The sequence below is a fragment of the Pholis gunnellus genome (genome assembly GCF_910591455.1).
Source record: "Pholis gunnellus genome assembly, chromosome: 4".
NCBI lineage: Eukaryota > Metazoa > Chordata > Actinopteri > Perciformes > Pholidae > Pholis > Pholis gunnellus.
The window spans coordinates 27,092,017-27,114,138 of record NC_136530.1 but is presented as its reverse complement, the minus strand read 5'-3'; the positions used below and the strand labels follow the sequence as shown (position 1 = coordinate 27,114,138).

Sequence of the window (22,122 nt, the reverse complement as noted above, 5' to 3'; positions counted from 1 at the left end):
TCTTATTCAAACCTTCAGCTAGAAGGAAAACACCTCCGGGAGGGGGCTGGAGGGGTTGAACAAGCCACGCTTCACAAATAGGAGATCAGTAAACCAGGCAGGGTTTGACGTCGTTTCTGATTTAGCGAGAGGGGCCTCGCCGCCGACGTCTCGCTGATGCGTCGACACAATAAAGTGAATTAGAGCCGTAATGTTCTTTCCTCCTTCCAGCACTATTAATAGTAAGGAGGACGCGCTGCGGATCCAGAAAGGATTAGCATCTGTGTTTGATGTGGTTCCACTCGTTTGCGCCCGAATGCGATTGCTCCTCTTGTTTGTTTGCAGCGCAGGAGGAGGAGGAGGTGGGAGCGAAGATGGGGGAGGTCTGCTGATATGTGTGTGTGTGTGTGTTTGTGTGTTTTTAGGTTCTTTTCTCGCTTTTTTTTCATCTCGTTGCCTCAGAGGAAGACAATGCCAAATTAAAACCGCAGAGACGCTGCTGGTTTTCACCGCTGCTCTCTCTGTTTATTTCTTTCTTTGTGTGTGTTTATTTATTTATTTTGTGGAACGGCCCGGCCGGCCCCGAGGCTGCAGACTGCAGAGAGACGGGAGCTGCTGAGGATTTAACAGAAACAGAAAAGGCATGATGGGAGAGGGTGAGGGTGGTGGTGGTGGTGGGGGAGGAAGTGTCAGGGAGGACAGATTTGTCTTAATTGGAGGTTGTTTTTTTTCCTGGTGAGAGAGAGAGAGAGAGAGAGAGAGAGAGAGAGAGAGAGAGAAACTCTAGTCAGGTATCAAAGGGCATTTACTGCTCGCTTCCTGTTTCCAGAGGAAAGAATAAAAAGCAGGAAATGTGTTCGTCAACGATCGGCCTGACCCCCCCCCCCCCCCCCCCCCCCGTCTGTTGCAGCGGAGCATTCTGGGAGTTCTGATGCGGAGGTTTAAAGCGAATACGCCAGCGGATTCTGTAAAAAGGCCAGAAGTCCATCAGCATCTCGTGTGCTCTAACGAAACGTTTGTTAGTTATTTTTATCTTTCATATAATAAAAGTCTGTCGGCCCGTATCTGTGGCTCTCCAGCTCCAAGTAGCTTCCTACTGAAGATGTCAGCTCTATAAAAACTCAAATATACAGTTTCATATTTTTTGTAAAAGGCTCAGTAATTTCCCAAAAGTGCATTCGTTGGGGACTATTTTCAACGGCGGATGAATCCACATTTGGTCCTCTAGTGAGTACATGTGGCAGCAGGATTGTGTGTGTGTGTGTGTGTGTGTGTGTTTGTGTGTGTGTGTGTGTGTGTGTGCGTGTGTAATATAAAAGTTAACTGGTAAAACAAAACCTTTATGAATCCCCACAAACCACAATATATGTTTCCTCTTCTCCTCTTTCTCTTCATTCACCCTCTGTCTCCTCCTGTTCTTCCTGTCTCTTCTTCCCTTCCTCCCTCTTCCTCTTCTTCTTCCCTGTTTGTTCTCGTGCAAGTTTTCCTTCTCTAATCTCCTACATCTCCTAACCACCTCCTACTTCCTTCTCCTCTTCCCCCCCCCCCCCCCCCCCGCTGACACACGTCTTCCTCCTTTTGCGCTTCATCTTCCTTTCCTCCTCTTTTCTTTTTCGTCTTTAAACCCACCCAGGGTTCTCCCCTCTACTCTCTCTTAATCTTCTTCTCTTCTGTTTCCTGTTTATAATCCTTTTTTTGACTCCTCTAACCTCTCCTCCTCGTTCACCCTCCCTCCTCCCTTTTCTCCTCTGCCCTTCCTCGCTCTCTCACTTTACCTCTTCCTCCCCTGATCCTGCCATACCTCTCCTTCCTCCTCTTCAAATCCATGTCCTCCTCCTCCTCCTGATGCTGTCCGGAGAAGTGTGGAGCAGATTACGTCCATAGAAGCAGAAAAGAGGAACAAGTATTTTGGACAAAAGCGAACGTCCAAACACTGAGAGCCCCGCGGGAGCTTCTATTCAGGCTGTGAAGAGCCCCGGGTCACCTCCTCCTCCTGCCCCCTCCTTCCCCCTCTCCCACCTCCTCACAGACAGCTTGACCTCTGCCTCTCTCTGTCTGGACCCCCCTACTCCCCTCTGTCTCTCTCTCCCCCAGTAGTGCTGTTGTTTCTGCGGTGCGTAGTGATGCATTGTGGGCCGGCGAAGGGCTTCTCTGGGTTTTGTAACAGGAGGAAATGTTTTCAGGGACCCCCCCCCCCCTCTGACACACACACTTTAAGCCACTTTAAATCTCCATAAGAAAGCGTCTTTCTCCGCAACATGTCAGAGCAAAAAGATGATCATAATTATGTAGTAAAGGAACATTGTCACAACATTTAGGGTTCGTTGGGAGGTGGGGGGGGTGATGTCCAAGGAGGATACAAGTGCCGAAAACGTACAACCAGCAGGATTCAGCAGACAGAAAATCAAGTTTGAAATAACTTATATAGAACTTACCCGGGGGAGGAAGTACTGTGATCCTTTACTTCAGTAAAAGTAGAAATACCACAGTCTAAAGAATTTTGCTTAAAGCTACAAAGAACTTTCATTTTGTGGTAATTCTGGCGGTCCCTGTGGACAAAGGTGGAAGTGTTTCCTAGCACCAGATTCCATTTAACCCGTGGTTCGCTTCTGATCCGGACAGAGACCACCTCTTTTGGTGGGACCAAGGTTTGGCTGGTTGTCGTACTGGGTGAGGTTTCACTCCTGTAATGTTGGTTTGGATCAAACAAGACGGGTGTTAAAGGGCCCTTAAACTAGCTGGTTCAGTTTTTGGGATAGTTGGTTAGAAGACATCCAACATCAATTTTAAGGCTCCACCTCTGATGTTCCGTAGAAGCCTGCAGAATCATCTGATTCTTGATTCATTTTCACTGTTTGAAACCATCGTATGACACTGCAGAGCATATTGTGTGTGTGTGTGTGTGTGTGTGTGTGTGTGCCTCATGTTCTGTGGTTTGTTGTCATGTAGCAGCTGCATTTATTACCCGCTAGCTCATACATTTGTATGTGTGTGTGTGTGTGTGTGTGTGTGTGTGTAGGGGGTTAGACAGCTGTGTAGCGAAGCCTCGATCCTCCTCCATATGTTCACACACACACACACACATAGACACGCAGTGACGGGGGAATGCACAGTAGTTTCCTGTGTGTTGAAATGTTCTACTGATACAGGAACAGTGGCGGGGTTTCTCCCTTTTATGATTATTGTTGTTATTGATTAATCTGTCGATTTTCATCTTGAGTTATCAGCGTGTAAAGTGTTTAAAATATATATATATACATATATATATGTATATATATATATATATATATGTGATCTGAACATTGTATGTATTTTATATTCATTACGTCAATTAAAAACAGACACCTTGTGGGACATTTTATACTGTTTCCATTATGTCATAAAAAGCCATGAAAGGTTTATTTATAACACTTATTACATGGTGTCTTGTAAAAAGTTGTCCTTGGTCAACTTAGTGTAGAACTTGGTACTCGTGGCGTAGTTCTGTCGTGTGGCCTGTTTTGCTGCTCAAACAAGTCCTGAAAATCTTCTTGCTGTGTAATAACGACTTGATTAATCGATGAGTCGGTTCTCTCTCTCTCCAGCTTCTCTTCTTCTTTCTCGCTTTCCATGATCATATACTGAATATCTTTATTTTTTTCTTTGACAAAACAGGACATTTGAAGGCGTGACCTTAGAGTTCGGTCAAATACGACCTTTTTTTCATTTCAGAGACAAAACAATGAAGCGATTATTATTATTATTGGATCCATATTAAGAGGGCTCCTTTTTTATTTTTTGTATTCCCATTTAGATTTCTGTCTGTTACTGGAGATGTTTAAAGTGATTCTTCAAACTGCTCATCCAGTCGGACCGACATCCAAAAAGTCATCAAGGGTTCAATTAATGATACTTAACAAATCAGCTGATCATCAAATCATAGATTAAAATATCTCAATGCAATAATAATGACTTAAATGATTGATTGGTCTTTGATTCATATTCATATTACTGCTCAATCAATCAACGAGTCATTTCACACCCAGACACAAGCATAAACAAAAACACCGGCCACACTGTGTGTGTGTGTGTGTGTGTGTGTGCCCAATGACCCATTCGGCAGGGCATATGCTGTTTGGCAGCGTGCACGTGGATTTGTGCACGAGCATATTGTAGAGAGGGGGGGGGGGCGGCAGTGAGGGTTGGTAACCATCTGTGTGTGTGTGGCGACATGCCAGAGCCTTTACCCACAAGCCACCTGGTCACACCGCCTGGATCAGAGTGTGTGTGTGTGTGTGTGTGTGTGTGTGTGTGTGTGTGTGTGTCTGCTTGCCAATATCTTTGTTTGATGTGTGTGTGTGTGTGTGTGTGTGTGTGTGTGTGTGTGTGTGTGTGTGTGTGTGTGTGTGTGTGTGTGTGTGTGTGTGTGTGTGTGTGTGTGTGTTGACTGGCCCTGCACACTGTAAAAAGTCATAATTTAGTGAAATCGGTTGTTTATTGAACTATCAGAATGTTCAGAGCTCTTCTGTAGGAAAAGGTTTATGCTCAGATTTATTGTTTTACTTGGATCCCAAATGTGTTGTTGTCTTGGCAACATCTACTCCTCCAGTAACATCACATTAAAACAATACCCAGTATGTGACTTGCAGAGCATTAAAGAGAACATTTGACCAGAAACTCACACACAAACTCTCATTTTTCGTCAAGGAAACTTTTGTTTTTCCTTTGAAAGAAAAACCTCTTTAGTTGCTCCTTCTAACTTTTTTCCACTGATTCTGGAGATGAGGTTCTGTTGATCATCCAGAGGACCGTCAGTGGCTCAGTGTGTCTGCAAATACTGTTTTGAGCAGCACAGACTAAAGGGGACGAGACCAACCGAAACTACCAGACTACACCGCTTCCACCTGAGGGAAGAAAAAGCACACGAGTGAGATTTGAGTGGATCAACCCTTTAGTGATGTTGATTGAATAAGATACTATAAGATAAGGTGACATTTGTAATCCCTCCATATTTCCCTATTGACACTGAAATGATCTCTTCTGTAAAACGCAATGTTTTTCATCAGTTTCTATGGCGATAGCGCATTGTATCCTGTGAGTAGGATATCTTTTGAAAAGTTACTCCCTGAGTCCTCCGTCCACACGGCGTTTAAGCATTGTTTTCGAGATGATCTCCGTCCAGACTTCAACGCCTGAAAACAAATATCACGTGACTATTCACGTACACTGGGCATGCAGTGGGTGCCGGTCCTACTGGTTTCAAACCTACTGGTTTCCCTTCCGTGTGTGTGTTGTGTTCGTGTAACAGCAGCAGCTGTTTTCTGCCTCTGTTGCCAGATTGGTCAAACATTCACAAACATATTGCTGGAGATCTAAAAGCCACATCTCATATATATATTGCGGGGATTACGATTGTATAAGTGAGCACTACATCACAGCCACGTATGAAGAAATACATTGAAGAAAATATATTTATGGAAAGATCGCAACAACCTGGATTCGAACCCTGTCGAGCAAAATAGTAATATATTCAAAAACGGCCACGCTACGCGATCCGCCACTTGCATATTACGTCGTAATGCTCCTTTTCTTGTAGTTCGTTGATCATGATTTGCAGACCTCCACCCTCGGTAAACTATCGATGGATAAATCCAAAAGAAGAAGTCACGGAGGAAAATAGAGAGTTTAATTCTGCGTGGACGTATTAATTTGCTTTCACTGCCAACGATGCTGGCTTACCTGTATGCTTGATATGTGGCGAGAAATTTGACATCAAATAGCTTTTGCGGCTCCAGACAAATTTTATTTGGTGGAAAATAGGGCAAAATGGCTCTTTGGAGAGTAAAGGTTGCAGACCCCTGGGTTAAGCCAACAAAAATACTTGGTTAGGTTTAGGAAAAGATTGTGCTTTGGTTTGGAATAACTAGGGATGTGGCTTTACTTAACTTCAGACGTCACGTGGCGAGTATCTCATCATTGACGTCTTGTTTCACCCGGGACACGAACCACGGCCTCCTGGGAGAAAGAGCGTTTCTTGTCCGACCCATGCCCCTCCCCTTTGTTCGGCCTGTGGGGGGTTTTCCTGTCTTTTTACATCCTGATTCATGATTGTGGGTACAAATTGTGGGATATCGATTACAGCTCATTCACTTTCGTAGGTGTAGCTTCGAAAGCTGCAGGAAAGCAGACGCCTCCGCTGTCTGAATGTTGGAAGCACATACTGTGTGTCAAAGTGGATTAGAAAACTATTTCATCTCAGCTTCACTATTTTCAATGAAAACGTATTTAATTACTTAATTGAACTATTCAATTTTTCTTTCCACAAATAAAACGGTGGATGGATCAACATTTTGCAAACACACTTTGGCTTCAAAGGCTTATTTGATAGAAAATTCCTCTACGAGTTACGTTTTTATGTATAATAATGAATAATGAACGAGTGAATTCAGTCACAGCTTCAGTTCTTGTTCTGAGATTGTTTTGGGGTGCTGTGACCTCCAGGGCCCCTACCGTCACCACGGCAACCCTGAGCCTGGCATCGAGGCTGGCACGACGCCCCTCCTGCCCTGTGTGTGTGTGTGTGTGTGTGTGTGTGTGTGTGTGTGTGTGTGTGTGTGTGTGTGTTTGTGTGTGTGTTTGTGAAAGAAATACTGGTCCTTTTTCTCTGTACTTTCTGCCCTCTCTCTTTTTGCTGCACTCTGGGTAATCCATACAGTTGAAGGATGGACAAACTGTACACACACACACACACACACACAATGTGATTAATGGCAGTAGAGTCTATAGCAGATTATGGTGAAATCACTACAGATAAAGCACTGCAGTGTGTGTGTGTGTGTGTGTGTGTGTGTGTGTGGGAGTGAGAGTGTGTGTTTTTGTGTGTGTGTGTGTGTGTGTGTGTGAGTGTTATCTCAGCCAGACATCCGTTCCTGAGAGAGTAAAAGGGGGGAGAGGGAAGAAAAAAGGGGAGGATAACATGGGGGAGAGAGTGAGAGAAAATTATGATAAAGTTTCCAAAAACACTAAAACCAGCCAATCAGAGAGAGAGACTCCTTCATCCATGCCTCCAACCTCCTCATCTTCTCCTCTCCTCATCCTCTGTCCCTCCTCACATCTTCCTCCAATCTTCTCTTTCTCTCCTCCCTCTCTCGCCCCTCCATACAGATACAAAGTAATGAAATGTGTGGTTTGTTAGGACTGAAATCTGATTGGACGTTGGTCATGCAGGACTGGACTCTGATTGGATGGTAGTCGGTTGAGAGTGGGTTTTGATTGGATGTGGGGGTTTTTGGGAACATGAGATTGGAAAGTCATCGGTCTCAGCAGCTTCTGAATAATCAATAATTTATCAGTATTGATCAACCTGCAGATGAGGAAGTAAGAGAAGAGGGAGGGAGGATGTAATAGAGGTAGGAAGGAGGAGGGAAGGAAAGCAAGAAAAAAGGGGAAGAGACAGAGGACGGTGGGGTAATGGAGGGACAAAAGAGGGGGGAAGGAAGTGAGGAAAGAAAGAACAGAGGAAGGGAGGATGGACAAAAAAAGGAAGGTAGAGATGGGGAAGAGATGATGTAAGGGAGGAAGGAAGAAAAGTGTGAGAGGGAGAGAGAAAGAATGGAAAAAGAAACAAAGGAAGTAAGAAAGGGAGATGGACGGTGGAAATATAGGAGGGGGAATTTAAGAAAGAAAGAGAGAGAAAAAAGGGTTTGAGAGAGGAAAGACGAAAGGTAAACACAAAGGAAGAAAGAGGAGAAGAGATGACAGAAGAAAGAGTGGAAGAGGGAGGATGTAGTGTAGGGAGGGAGTAAGGAACAAAGAAAGGGAATGAGGGACCGAGGAAGGGAGGAAAGAAAGAAGTGAGGAAGAGGGGAAGGAAGGAAGAGATGGAGGAGGGAAGCTGTGAGGGAGGAAGGATGGGAGGGAGGGATGGAAAGAAGAACAGAAGTCGGAAAGGAGGAAGGATCAAATAGGGAGAAATGGACTAAAGGATGAAAGAAGGAAGAAAGAAAGTGATGAAGGACAAAAGTGAGGATAAGGAAATGGGAGAAAGAGATGGAAAAGTAAGGATAAAAAAGGAGACAGGAGGAAAAGGAGGAGACAAAGGAGGGAAGATGGAAGGGTGGAGTGAAAAGATTAGAGATTAGGGATGAAGAGAACAACGGTGAACGTAAAGACGTACGAGAGGAACGGGGGAAAGGAGGAAAGAAGGAAGCAATGGATGCTGTAAGGGAGGAATGATGGTAGGAAGGGCTGGAAGAATGTATTGTAGGACAGAAGGACTCATCTAAATAGGGAGCAAGAGAAAGGGATGAATGAGGGAGTAGAGGAAGCAAGGGTAGAGGATGGGAGGAAGATACAGAGGAGGGAGGATGTGAGGGGCTGAAGGGACAAAGGGTGGGATGGAGAAGTGAAGGGAGGAAAGTAGGATCAAAGGAAGTGAGGAATCATATAAGTGAGGGAGAGGATGTAAGGGAGGAGGGAAGAAAAGAGATGGAGGACGGAAGAAACAAAGAAAGGGAACAAGAGCAGAAGGTGCAGAGGAAGTGAGGAAGAAGGAGGAACAGGAACCCGAAATAAGAATTATGATAACAAGGAAACTTATCTTCTTCAGTGTGTGATATCAACTGTGTGTGTGTGTGTGTGTGTGTGTGTGTGTGTGTGTGTGTGTGTGTGTGTGTGTGTGTACCATCATCCATTAGAGAGCTATAATTATGGTAAGTGAGGCAGCGCTCCGATCAATACAGCAATTCATCAATCCGACCCCGCCCACCAAAAAGGCACACACTATTTCAATTTGCCCAAAGTCCAGATGTAACCACACACACACACACACGTCTGCAAAAATGTAAATATTTAAATATTTTATTATAAGTTTATTTTTTCTCCTGCAGATCAATAGACCCCTGCAAACACAGATTTCACTGCAGTATTAAAACAGTAATATGTGAACAGGTGAAACCTCAGCAGCTGCCAAAACTCCGATGTAGCTCCAAGGCATTGTGGGAGTCTGAGTCTATTAATACAAAGCATTTCCCCCCGGTCCAGCGGGGGTCTTTAAAATATCACTTGAATGTGAATTTTGTTTGGGGCATTTAACGTTTCTGTACAAAAAAAAAATCTATTTATTAATTTGATATTAAGGAGATTGTTATCTCACTATGAACTGAGTCCTGACTAATGAGTGACAGCTCTCAGAGCAGCGAGCATCTCTGAGTGGAAAGGTTGTTCAGATTTAACACGAATGAAATCTGATTCTTTCTTCACAGGTTTGTTGCTTGAAGGTTTTTTTTGTGATGATCTTTGTTTGGGGTCGACAGAACTAGAATCAGCTTTATTGCCCATTTTTAACAGTAAATATAGTGAAAGATAAGATAAGTGTTGCAACAGTCAAGAGATATGTTCTGAGAACGATAATCGAATCATTTATTTTCATTAGGAAATGAATAAGCAGCAGGACTTGAGGTTGAACACTATGGTCTGTTTGGTGTTATAGTTCATCTAAATGTTCTGTGATATTTAGTTTGAGCCACATGTAAAGGCTGTATTTGATCTGTTTCATTGGTGTTTTTCTCAGGTTATCACTCGTGTTCAGCCGTCACACCGACGTCTTCTCTGGGTGTGTGTGTAGCTGTTTGGGCTCAGCACTTTTCTTTAAAATTACATTTTTACTTTTCCTATATATGATTTTAGGTTTCATTAATTATTGTTTTTTTCATTTCCTTTCTTTCTTTTCTTTGAGTGAGTTAGTTAGTTTTCAATCAGGGGACATTGTCTTCTTCTTCTTCTCTTGTCTTCCTGCGTCCTGTAGAGTGACGGCTGTATTTCACAGAATCCCACTTTACATGAACACTGTTGGTGTGACGGGGGCCGGTAGAGACTCGGTTCGGAGCCTTTTAAATGATCTATATTTTTATAAATATTATGATGACTCCAAAATGATCGTATCTCCGTTTTTTTATTTTTAGAGTGGAGCACAACATTTGGGCTCTTTGAGGAGAGAAGTAAAAAGACAAATCAATGCCTCCTTTCAAAGTGTGCGCTGCCGTTTCATCCCGTTTAGATGATAATCAGCAGCCAGAGGTCAGAGGTCAAAACACATTTATATTTTTATACCAGTTGACTGGATGCTTTCCAGTTGGAATCACTGGAGAACCCCGCAGAGTTCACAGACCCCGACTGATTAGCTGCGGATTCACAACCGGTTTTGGAAGGTTCCTGGAAGGTTTTTGGAGGATTTTGGAGTGCTTGTTGTGTCTGTGTGTGTGTGTGTGTGTGTGTGTGTGTGTGTGTGTGTGTGTGTGTGTGTGTGTGCATGTGCGTGTGTGTGTGTGTGTGTGTGTGGCGGATGGCTGGTAATGGCAGCGGCCCTCTTTTGTTCTGGCAGAAGGTGGCGAATGGCAGCCGCTCAAAGAAAATAGACAGAAGCTGCAAAATGGTTGCCAATGCTTTAAGATGGCTGCCAGGCTGGAAAGAGAGAGAGAGACGGCTACCACACACACACACACACACACACACACACAAGCCCGGGCATGGGGCGAGTGCCGACTGAAAAGTGTGTGTTTGTGATCAAAATTGTGTAGAAATCAGTGTGTGTTTGTGTCTGTATGTGTGTATGTGTGTGTGTGTATACGTGCCCGTGTGTGTGCTTGTGTGAGTGTATGTTGCAGTTGGCAGCGGCTCCTTGGCAGCGGCGGCTGGTTGGGCGTCCAACAATGGAGACGGCTAACGGGATTCTCTCTCTCTCTCTTTCTCTCTTTTTAAACACCGTCGGAGAGACATAAACTACAAATGGAGAAGCAGAGAGAGAGAGAGGGAGATTGGCCGTCTTCTTGAAATGGCAGCGTCTTATTGGCAGCGGCGTCTTGGCCGCGGCGTCTGGCCGACACAAAGCCTTGTCTGCCGCGTCTGTTTGTGCACTTTTATTATATAATTAACGGGACACAAATAAAACAATGAAACACACCAACGCATATCGAGTGCTTTGAGTCGGCTGGCGGGGGCGTTCGATGCGTCCGGGACGCTGTGTGTGTGTTGATTTTAGTTCTTTTTTTGAGTGTGTTGTTAAGGTCATGTGGTGAATATTAACGGGCTTCTACAAAATGGCGGCTGGTGGACGGCGTCAAAATGGAGGCCAGGGGTGTCCAGTTTTCAATTTTCCAAAAAATTAAAAAAGAAAAACTTTTCAACGTGAAGAAAAAGAGATTTTTTTTGTGCGTCTGTTGTAATTCGGCAGTTAGGAAAACATGGCTTTTATTTTGGCGAGGCGCATCAGGGGCGAAAAGAAAGTGTGTGTGTGTGTGTGTGTTTGGCTCTGGACCCGGCCGTGCAGACGTGCCAGAGTTCGTGATTCCAAGCCGGGGACTCGATTCCCCGGCGCTGCCTAGAAACACAAAACAAACGCACCCCCTTCTGCTGCTGCCGCCGTCTTACAGAAACATCATAGGCTTTATTTTTCACATTTCATATTTTATTTTTTGCTATTCAAATGTTTTGCATGCATGTGTGTGTGTGCCTATGTGTGTGTGTGTGTGTGTGTGTGTGTGTGTGTGTAAAATAAAGGGGCTCCTACTGACCCAGCAAATCCATTCTTAGGACCAAGAGCGAAATTATTAATAATATAAACTTTGAAATGCTGTTTAATTTATCATGGTTTTCATTTAAAACAGCATATTTAATCAACAAATCTGTGCTCGTGAGATGAATGCACGGGTGTATGACTTTTTAATTTCATACCATGCAGTGAGATTTTAGCGACACAGCAGAAAAAAGGAAAGTTCTTTACATTATTACATAATGTAAAGCATGAAAAACACTACTCGCTGTACATAAGCAGGAAGACACAAATAAGAACAAAAGTGAGCGGATCATTAAGGCTGTAATAAATAATTCAACTTGAAGGGATGAGATTCACGTCCTGTGGGTTTTATTTCAACTCATCGTTTCCCACAATGACTTCACACAAAGACCGTGTCTCAAATAAATGAAAATAATTCATGTTTTTTAGATGATTGAAAGACGTCGTATCTCAACAATAAGGTCGGCTTTTGAAGCAGTGTTCTGTAAATCTCACAGCAGTTGATCCCTCAGTGCTGCCCAGGTGCTTCAACCAAGCACGCTTTCTTCTGCGCATGCTAAAAAACTGATTTTTCAAATTTAATTTACAATATTATTCTAATATATTTACTTGCTCAGGTACCGTTAAGGTGTAATTTGTCAGCGCCTCATCATAATAACGTTATTTAAAGGGCCATTCAGTAATAAAGTCCTGTAGAGATATCTTAAACAGCATCATGAAATGCTGATGTTGTTTTAAAGACCTGTCAATCAAAAACATCATTTCTGATGCTTTCTGTGGTGGGCGGGGCTTCAATCTACATGAACTTATTCTGTGTGTGGGACTAAAGAGGAGGCAGCTGATTTGTGGCCTTTATAAAAAAATGAATTCATACATCTCCTCATTTCATTAAAAGCTAAATCAGGGCTCGGGTCGATACAGAGGACCAGGGTGCTTTCTTCTTTTTTTCACCCTAGCAGGCGGGAAACTCTCGCCCGGGTTATCACTTCTGATCAAACGGCTCCTGCGAAAGTCTTCCAGTAAAAAAATAAAAAACAGCTACATCTCATGTCCTTACAGGAAGTTTGATATGTGCTTGTAGCAGCTCATAGTCTCTCTCTCTCTCTCTCTCTCTCTCTCTCTCTCTCTCTGTGTATCTTTGTCATGTCTCTCGCCCGAGTCAACGGTCAGCCTCTCTCTCAGCCAAACACACACTCGGAGAAAAAAGAAAAGAAAAGAAAAGGAAAACCGTCTTGGCCGCCAAAAACAGATCACTGTTTCTTTTTTTGTTGTCTAGTTTTTTTTCTCTCCTCTGTCTTTGCTGCACGTCGCTCTGCCAAGAGACGACAACGCAACCGCAGTCTGACTCGCCCGGAGAGAGAGAGAGAGGTTTTAAAATAAATGCTTGAGATTTAATAGAAGAAGAAAAAATAATCAAGCATCCTTGAGGTTTTCTGGCTCATTCTGGCGGCCATGTTGGGACGGAGTTGCAGGAAATGGACGCGGCGGTCTCTTCAAAAGCGGCTCCAAACTTTTAAAATGTAGTTCATGACTTTATTCCAGCAGTAATATTGTGTTCTTTATGCTGAGAACAAGAGTGTGCCGGTTCAAACACATTTTCATGATCTTTCTTTGCTGTAAGAGTGGTTGAATGTCACTTATAGTTCATTTATTGTATTTAAAGTGTGAACTTATTTTGCATTTTTCATGTACTTATATATTCCTTGAGTACTTCCATTTCCAGGCAAATATTTTACTTTTGACTCAATGTTTTACTTTAAAAGGAACCCAAAAAATGTAAACAAGTTTAAATGTGTAATTTCTGTAATTCAGCTTCAAACAGCGTTATCTCCCTTTTCTGCCTTTCTGGGAATCTTCCAGTAACCCCCCCCCCCCCCCCCCCCCCCGCCTTTCCTTAGAAAGAGGCAGTTCATGTCAGAGAGAGAGAGAGCAGGGCCGGGCGAGCGACCTCCAGGGCCACAGAGTTTGACTTTCCCACAGAGAGAGAGAGAGAGAGAGAGAGGGAGAGAGGGAAAGACCTCTGCCCTCTCTCTCTCTCTCTCTCTCTCTCTCTCGTTTCTTGGTTCATTGTTTTCTTCTACGTGCTCTATAATGTGTGTGTGTGTGTGTGTGCTGTACAGATCACATGGGAAATGACAGCAGAAGGTGGAATGAGGGCCGAACAAATTCAGGGACAAAAGTGTTTAGTTCCGATTTTAGAGACAGTGTGTGTGTGTGTGTGTGTGTGTGTGTGTGTGTGTGTGTGTGTGTGTGTGTGTGTGTGTGTGTGTGTGTATTGTGTTGTTTTGTTTATTTCCACGGTCCACTACACTCAGTCTATAGCTGAAGCCCTGGAGAGGAAGAGGAGAAGAGAGTCAGAGGGGAACAACTCAGTCAACACCACTTGTTGAAAACAAAAGCGCGCATGGCAGCGGCTTTTGTTCTTAAATGGAGGCTTTTACTTTGGAGCCTGGAGACTGAGAGAAAGGGGGAGAGAGAGAGAGAGAGAGTACAAAAATATTTTTGAAAGTAAAAGCATGGGTATGTTCATGGCGAGAAAGAGAGAGGCAAGAGAAGCATGGTTGACTAAGATATAAGCTTTTATTTTGAAGCTGTGAGAAATAGTGAGAAAGGGAAACATATAAATAAAGGAAAGAAAATATGAAAGGAACCAAATGTGCAAAAATACAGCTTGGTTTTAAGCACTTTTCAAAATAATAGCATGGATATCAACAACTTTTGTGTTTCTAAACCGAGACTTTTATCTTTTTTAAGTGTGTGATGGAGATAAAAGGAAAGAGAAGAGGAAATAGAGAAGAGGAGACAGTGCCCAGCCAGTGACACCTTTTTAAAATAAAAGCATTCATGACAACAGCTTCTTCAAGCAGGGGCTTTTATTTTGATACCTGTGTTGGAGAGAGCGGGTTTTCTGAAAAATATGAAAAATAACTGAACAGAGGAGAGAGGAGAGGAGCAGACTCAACCTTTTAAACTCAGAAACTTCTTTAACTTTTAATTTGTAGCCTCTGACCGAGACAGAGAGAGACCGAGTCCGTTCCCAGTCTGGTCTCACTGGTCTCACTGGTCTCACTGGTCTCACTGGTCTCACTGGTCTCACTGGGTTGCTTCTCCATCATCTCAGCGGCGTCTCTCCGTGTGTACAGAGGGCTTTTGTTTTGCTGTCTGGTTTTGGACCCCCTCCCCTCAGTGTGGGGGTGGGGGGGTGGATGCAGACGGTCCGGTCTGCTCCCACGCCTCATTAGCATATTTAATTAACCTGGATGGGGGGGTGGCTGAATGGGGGGGGGTTTGACGGGCTAGGGGAGCAGTGTGTGAAAGTGCCCTCCAACACACACCCGACGGCAGCACCCCTCCTCCCCCTTGGTTGCCATGGTTTCAGCCCTGATGCTCTTTGTTTTAGGCTGCTGAAGCAAACAGACACAGTGAACAGCATGCAAAACAAGGCTGATAAATGCTGCACTTTGTCTCAGTGTGTGTGTTTGTGTCTGTGTCTGTATGTAGAGGAGGGCTGCCTCACTGCAAAAAGGTTTTAGAAATTGAATTGAGCAATAAAACCATGCATTGATGACGTTTTAGTGAGAGTAGAATTTAGGAACCTACCGTGAAGTTTAAATGTGATCAAAGTCTTAAATATGAATTATCTTCATATGATATTTTATATGGCTGCTTCTGTCATTGTAACTAATGAGCTGGCAGTCCAACCAAGCATAACATCCAGGAAGACCACATCATTTTCTTCAGCGTTGAGGCCTTTTCTGCTTTTTGCCGCCTTTTTGTGTTTGCTTGTTTTTCAAACAAACACAAAGATGCATTAACACCGATTAACCTAGTTCAATATCTTATTGTATGGTAAACATAATATATGAATATGTATGGTTTATGGTGATGTTTCAGCTCTGTGTGGAACTTATATCTGGTTTAAAGTGAAATACTTAATTTTTAAGACAGATTGTTCCCAGAATTCTGACCGTTTGTGTTGATGTGAGATCAAGTTCTTGGAGTTGAATCACATTCGCTGTTTGGTGATTCCACTCCATCATAATTAAAAAGTTTCACCGCACTGGGTTGTAATAAAACCGAACCTGACTGGACTCCATCCGTCTCAGTCCGGTCCTGAGTCATAGCCCCTGCGGCGGGCGGCTCTGGGAGGGGGGGTGGGGGTGATGGGTGATATTTCTCCCCCCCCCCTCCCGACTATTTTATCTGCAGCGCGGCCGATCGATGCTCCTGAAGTCGCTAAATCATTTGCAGGAGCGGAGCTGCATCGGAGCAGAGAGCATGCTGGGAAAAAATAAATAAAAACAGAGGCAGATACAGAGAAGAGGAGAGAGACGGGCTGCATTCAGAAAGCAGCAAACAGTTTCTCTGTTGGAGGATGTCGAACACATCCCATAATCCTCTGCGGTTTCTGTCCCTCCGTTTGTCTCGTTGTCTTACACTGAATACATTTACTCAAGCACCGTTCTGAAGTACAGATTCATGGCACTTTACCTCAGTCTTTTCTTTCCATGTCACTTCCTGCTTCTACTCCATTCCATGTATCTGACGGCTGAAGTTACGTACAAATTAAGACTCTTGCACACAAAATATACAAAGCTTATAAAATATGTTTTGTTGTAAACTGAACTACCCAAAAGTTTATACAAGTACAGCTGAAATGATTAGTCAATTCATCAATTAGACGATTGACAGAAAATTTGTTATGAGGATTTGGTGCCTAACTTTTTAATTATATAAATATTGAATTTATATATATATATATACTCATAAAGTTCTTTATTTTGTGTAATGCAATTAAAAAAACAAAAATGTCATGCATTCTGGATTCATTACAAATCAACTGAAATATTGCAAGCCTTTTATTCTTTTAATATTGCTGATTATGGCGTACAGCTTAAGAAAACTCAAATATCCTATCTCTAAATATTAGAATATCATGAAAAAGTATACTAGTAGGGTATTCAACTAATCACTTGAATCGTCTAATTAACTCGAAACACCTGCAAGGGTTTCCTGAGCCTTGAAAAACACTCAGCTTGGTTCAGTAAACTAAATCACACGTATGGGGATTATCACAATATTCTAATTTTCTGAGACAGTCCTGTATATATATTAAAATGTAAAGATATTTATAATATAATCAATATATAAAATATATTTATTTTTATTAATAATAATGTTTGGTCCGGTCCAAACCTCAAGATTTTTTATAATTTTATAATAGAATGTATAATTAATATTCATATAATAAAAAATAAAAAAAAAATATATATATATACAAGCAACATTTTTCTGCATGTTATTTCTACTTCAAGTACATTTTCCTGATTATACTTAAATATTTTTTACTTGAATAAAAGGTAGTATAAGGAGTACTTTTACTTCTGCTACTTATTTACAGCACTTATTTCACTGCTTTATACTTTCACCGAAGTTCATTTTGAATTCAGGGCTCTTGCTGACTCTGTGGTTCTGATATTGTACTTCAGTAAATAATGTGAATGAACAGTCACCTGTCTGCTGCAGCAGGTAGAGTCTGCCAGTCGGTCTGGTGTGTGTGTGTGTGTGTGTGTGTGTGTGTGTGTGTGTGTGTGTGTGTGTGTGTGTGTGAGGTGAAACCCAAGTGTTGTGGTATCGAGATCAATACCCACACACACACACCTCAGTGGTATTAATGTGTGATGCAGCTGCTCTGGGTTTCACTCAGGTTTATGTCCTGAAAATGGGAACGTCAGGACGGATTTCAGTTGTTTTATATGTTTGAAACTCTTTACAGCTAAAGGAGATTTTTGTTTTGTTTAAGTACAACCTTTATTCAATCAAGTATTCTCGCGATCAAGGAGAGATGAGACACACATCACAGACATCTCTAAAAAGTTTAAGATTCATCCAACGGAACATGAGATGTTCAGGTCACTATAGGAAAACATTGGATGGTTCAGTGAACTAACCATCCAATCAGGAGACAGCACCGTTGTGAGCTTGTGTGTGTGTATTTGTGTGTGTACTTAACATTTTGTAGTTGGACTCGTCCTCATCAGTCCTCATCTGTTTTTTCCATCCAGAAACCGGCCAATCAGAAAGCCCCAACCAGGCCAGTGATTCAGATATCAAGGAGCAGCCAGAGAACGGTAAGACCTCGTTCACACACACACACACACACACCTAAGCTTTTATACATGTTGTACTGTATATACTCTCTCTCACACACACACACACACACACACACACACCTAAGCTTTTATACATGTTGTACTGTATATACTCTCTCTCACACACACACACACACACACACACACACAGTCAGGGTGACCCGTGTTTGACCCTTGTGGTCAGACAAAGTGAGGCTGTGGTTTTATCTGTCTTTCACACACACACACACACACACACACACACACACACAGATATACACACACACACTGAATCAAGGAAGTGTGCGTCACAGATTGTTTTTATGCGTGTGTGTTACTGGATGTCAGCGTACTGTATGTGTGTGTGTGTGTGTGTGTAGAGGATATCCTCTCTGGTTTGTCTGTGTGTGTGTGTGTGTGTGTGTGTGTGTGTGTGTGTGTGTGTGTGTTAGACCTTGACCCAGAGGTTCAGCTACTTGCCAGTACACACACACACACACACACACACTTACACACAGAAATACTTGCAGCTGGTAGTGATTATCCTTGTTGGAAAACAGAAGGTTCCACTACTACTGTTACTACTGACAGTACTACTACTGTTACTACTGACAATACTGGTACTGTTACTACTGACAGTACTACTACTGTTACTACTGACAGTACTACTACTGTTACTACTGACAATACTGGTACTGTTACTACTGACAGTACTACTACTGTTACTACTGACAGTACTACTACTGTTACTACTGACAATACTGGTACTGTTACTACTGACAGTACTACTACTGTTACTACTGACAGTACTACTACTGTTACTACTGACAATACTGGTACTGTTACTACTGACAGTACTACTACTGTTACTACTGACAGTACTACTACTGTTACTACTGACAATACTGGTACTGTTACTACTGACAGTACTACTACTGTTACTACTGACAGTACTACTACTGTTACTACTGACAATACTGGTACTGTTACTACTGACAATACTGGTACTGTTACTACTGACAGTACTACTACTGTTACTACTGACAGTACTACTACTGTTACTACTGACAATACTACCACCAGTGTTATGCCTGCTACTCTTACTGCTACTCTTGATAATGATGCTACTCTTACTACTACAGCTATTGCTACTGCTACTACCACTAGTAATGCTACTCACAGGCTGCTACTACTACTGATAGGACTACTATAACAACTTGTATTATTACTACTCATTCTAATGATAGGATAGTACTACTGTTACCACTGATTCTACAACTATTACTTCTACTGCTACTTCTAGGACTATTACATGATGCTACTACTACCAGTAATGCTACTCATAGGCTACTACTAATACTAACACGACTGCTATAACTGCATTTATTATTACCACTCATTTTAATGACAGGATACTACTGTTACAACTGCTACTACAACTATTCATGCTGCTGCTACTGTTAGTACTACAACTACTATTACTGCAATATTATTGCTATTGCTGCTGTTACTCCTACAACTTGTATTACTGCACTACTACTATTAATGCTACTCATAGGCTACTAGTGCTACTGGTGCTATTGATTCTACAACAATTACTGGTACTACTACTACAACAACCTCAACTTACTAATGGTACTACCTCTGCTACCATTACTACGACTACTCCTGCTACTAATACTAATATACCAATAGTCTGATGAATATAATAATTAATATAATAGTTGAATATGTAATATTGTACGCTCTCTCTCTCTCTCTCTCTCTCAGGTCATCTGGGTTTTCAGGACAGCTTCGTGACGCCCGGCGTCTTCACGGTGGCCGAACTTGTACGAGTCTCTCAGAGTAAGTTTCTCTCTCTCTCTCTCTCGCTCTCATGGAGCGAGGCAGAGCAGTGATTGGATTGCAGATCTGTCATCGATAGTGGATCTAATGTAATTCCTCCAGACTGAACCAGACGCTGCTCAGCTAAATGAACACACACAAAAGAACACACACACACACACAGCCGTGAAGAATACTCTGGAAAAGAGTACAGCACAGAAATGTCTGATTTTTCTGCTGTAAAGTGAACACGTCACTGAAGAAGTAGGAATACAAAAACAATAAAATGTTTATCAGTCACACGGGAACGCTGTAAAATGATCTGCTCTCACACAGAACAAACTCCACTTGTAGTTAAGTGTATTTATTGGCCACGCACGATCCTGGGTTCTGATTGGCTGGCTGGTGTTCTGTTAACAGGTCAGCAGTTTAAACGTATTTATAAATTAGCGATCAAGTTATATTTACCGGCAGATCACCATAGCAACTGTGTTTGGTACAGTTGTTACTCGCTAACTCCCACAGCAGGAACGCTCCCAGCCTGGGATTAAAATGACTACAAAATAAAACAAAACAAAGTAAAATAAGATAAGTTCATATATAATAATATGCTCATTCTGTATTAGTTGCACACTATCCTGATTTTCTGCCAGGTTTTGTGGCCAAAGTTGAATTAAATTGAATGTCCAAAAACCTACATCCCATGTGATGAAAAAATATTTGTACTTTTTCAGAAAAGTATTTTAAGTAAATTGTGATTGAGTCATGAATTCCCACCGTTATGTAACTCTACTCTCCAATCCTACCTGGACTAACTAATGCCGAGCATGGTTCACCTTCTGATGGAGACAGTCAGCTGTTTCATCTGCTCACTGAACCTCGTAGAAACCATTTGACACAAAAAGCCACACAAAAGAGTTAAAAAAGGGTAGTCAAGTTTATTTGTTTTTTTTAGCTTTTCAGCATGACATTTATCATCCGACTGATGAAATAACTGTAGGAAGTGAAATACGGTTACAGTAGCCTACATTACATTGATTTCTGCATTCAAACCGTGTTGGAGCGAGAGCTCGATACCATCCACAACTGGGAGAAAATCACTTTTAAAGCAAACAACTGAGAGGATGTTCTGTGCTACGGTACAAGTGCTTAGAGATGGCTTTCTTTTTTTAGATAATGATGCTTGTAAAGGTTGTTCAGGTGTAGTCAGCCTGCAGGTGACTCTGCTGTCCTAACCACAGGCTCCTTTGATGATTACACAGCTAAACGTCTGGAGGAAGTTGATCGACATTTTTCTGTAAAGCAGGTGTGGGTCACTGTTTGTTGCATTCAGGGGGATCTTTTGCATCTTCATCAATTCCAAACTTTTCGATCGCAAACTTTTCGACGGTTGGGATAATATTCAACACATTCTGATTGTTTGTGTCATCACTCAGCTGTGAGCTTTCTCTCTCTCTCTGAAGTCATTTAATGAGGAGGAAATATGGGAGGGGCGATCAAGAGACTGCAGAGTGAAGGAGATAGAGATAGTGGGGGTTACATGGACGTGCGACAGACAGAAAGGATAGGAGAGAGAGAGAGAGAGAGAGAGAGAGAGAGAGAGAGAGAGAGAGAGAGAGAGAATGAGGGACGAACGTGACCTTTAAAAGTGCCGACATGCAGGAGAGAGAGAGAGAGAGAGAGAGAGAGAGAGAGAGTGACAGAGAGCGCAGTGGGATCTATATGAGACTGTCGATCGCCCACCGCTAACAATAGGCCGATGTAAAGTGCCTGTCAGCACACACAGAGACCCCTGATCAAAGAGCCATCGATCACACACACACACACACACTGATCCCAGCCTGATCAGATGCACGCCACTGCGCATGCAAAATTTCACATAGTCACTTAATCACACACACACATCCTGCCATAGGTGTGTATGTGTGTGTGTGTGTGCGTTCCTGGTGCCCTGTCTAGGTCTGCTGTGGCGTCCAAACTTAAGGTACCGGAGAACAGTTATTGATACTCTTTGCTTGTACTTTACTCGGGTATTTTCTTTTTCAGGCCACTTTCTACTTCGAGTCCTCCATACAAAAAACGAGCTCCACCTAAAATCCTGCTGTTACATTACAGTGACATGTTATTCTCAGATAAATCAGCTCTACTACAGCACTGGATTTGATCAATGTGAACCTTTGTGTTTTTAAGCAAGTTAAACAACGATTCGTTTGTGAGCACAGAAAAAACTACAACTCCTATGAAAACTTTTTTGTTTTTTGTTAAAGGGTGCAAAAAACAGAAATATGAAATAAACAGAGATAGTAGATCTTAGATCTCCTTATCTAAACATGTTAAGTGAGCCACACAACAAACTGTTGAGTTCCAAGCTCCATATTTAGTTGTTACAGTTGGTACGGATGTCTTGGGATTTGGAATAAGGTTTCCTCACTTCTGGAACCAAACCTGGAAGTCACATTAACTTCTGCTTGCTTTCAGACCTCAATCTGTTCTACAATCAAAACAGATGAGTGTCTGTACTGAGCAATAACATTTAAACACCTCAAACATTTCACCAAAGTACAGTCACATGAGTCTGAGACTGAGGTGCGGAATCAAATACCTCTACAGTAGCTGTCTGTACTTCATGGTCCTCCT

General features: G+C 42.4%; 1 protein-coding gene across 1 annotated transcript in view; it reads left to right on the top strand.

Annotated features, from left to right (window-relative positions):
- Positions 1 to 22,122, top strand: part of nfia (nuclear factor I/A) — a 114,784-nt gene that overhangs the window by 63,033 nt on the left and 29,629 nt on the right. The window contains 2 exon segments of the mRNA XM_079158391.1: positions 17,596 to 17,661; positions 19,432 to 19,506. Of these exon segments, the coding sequence (XP_079014517.1) occupies positions 17,596 to 17,661; positions 19,432 to 19,506 (141 nt within the window).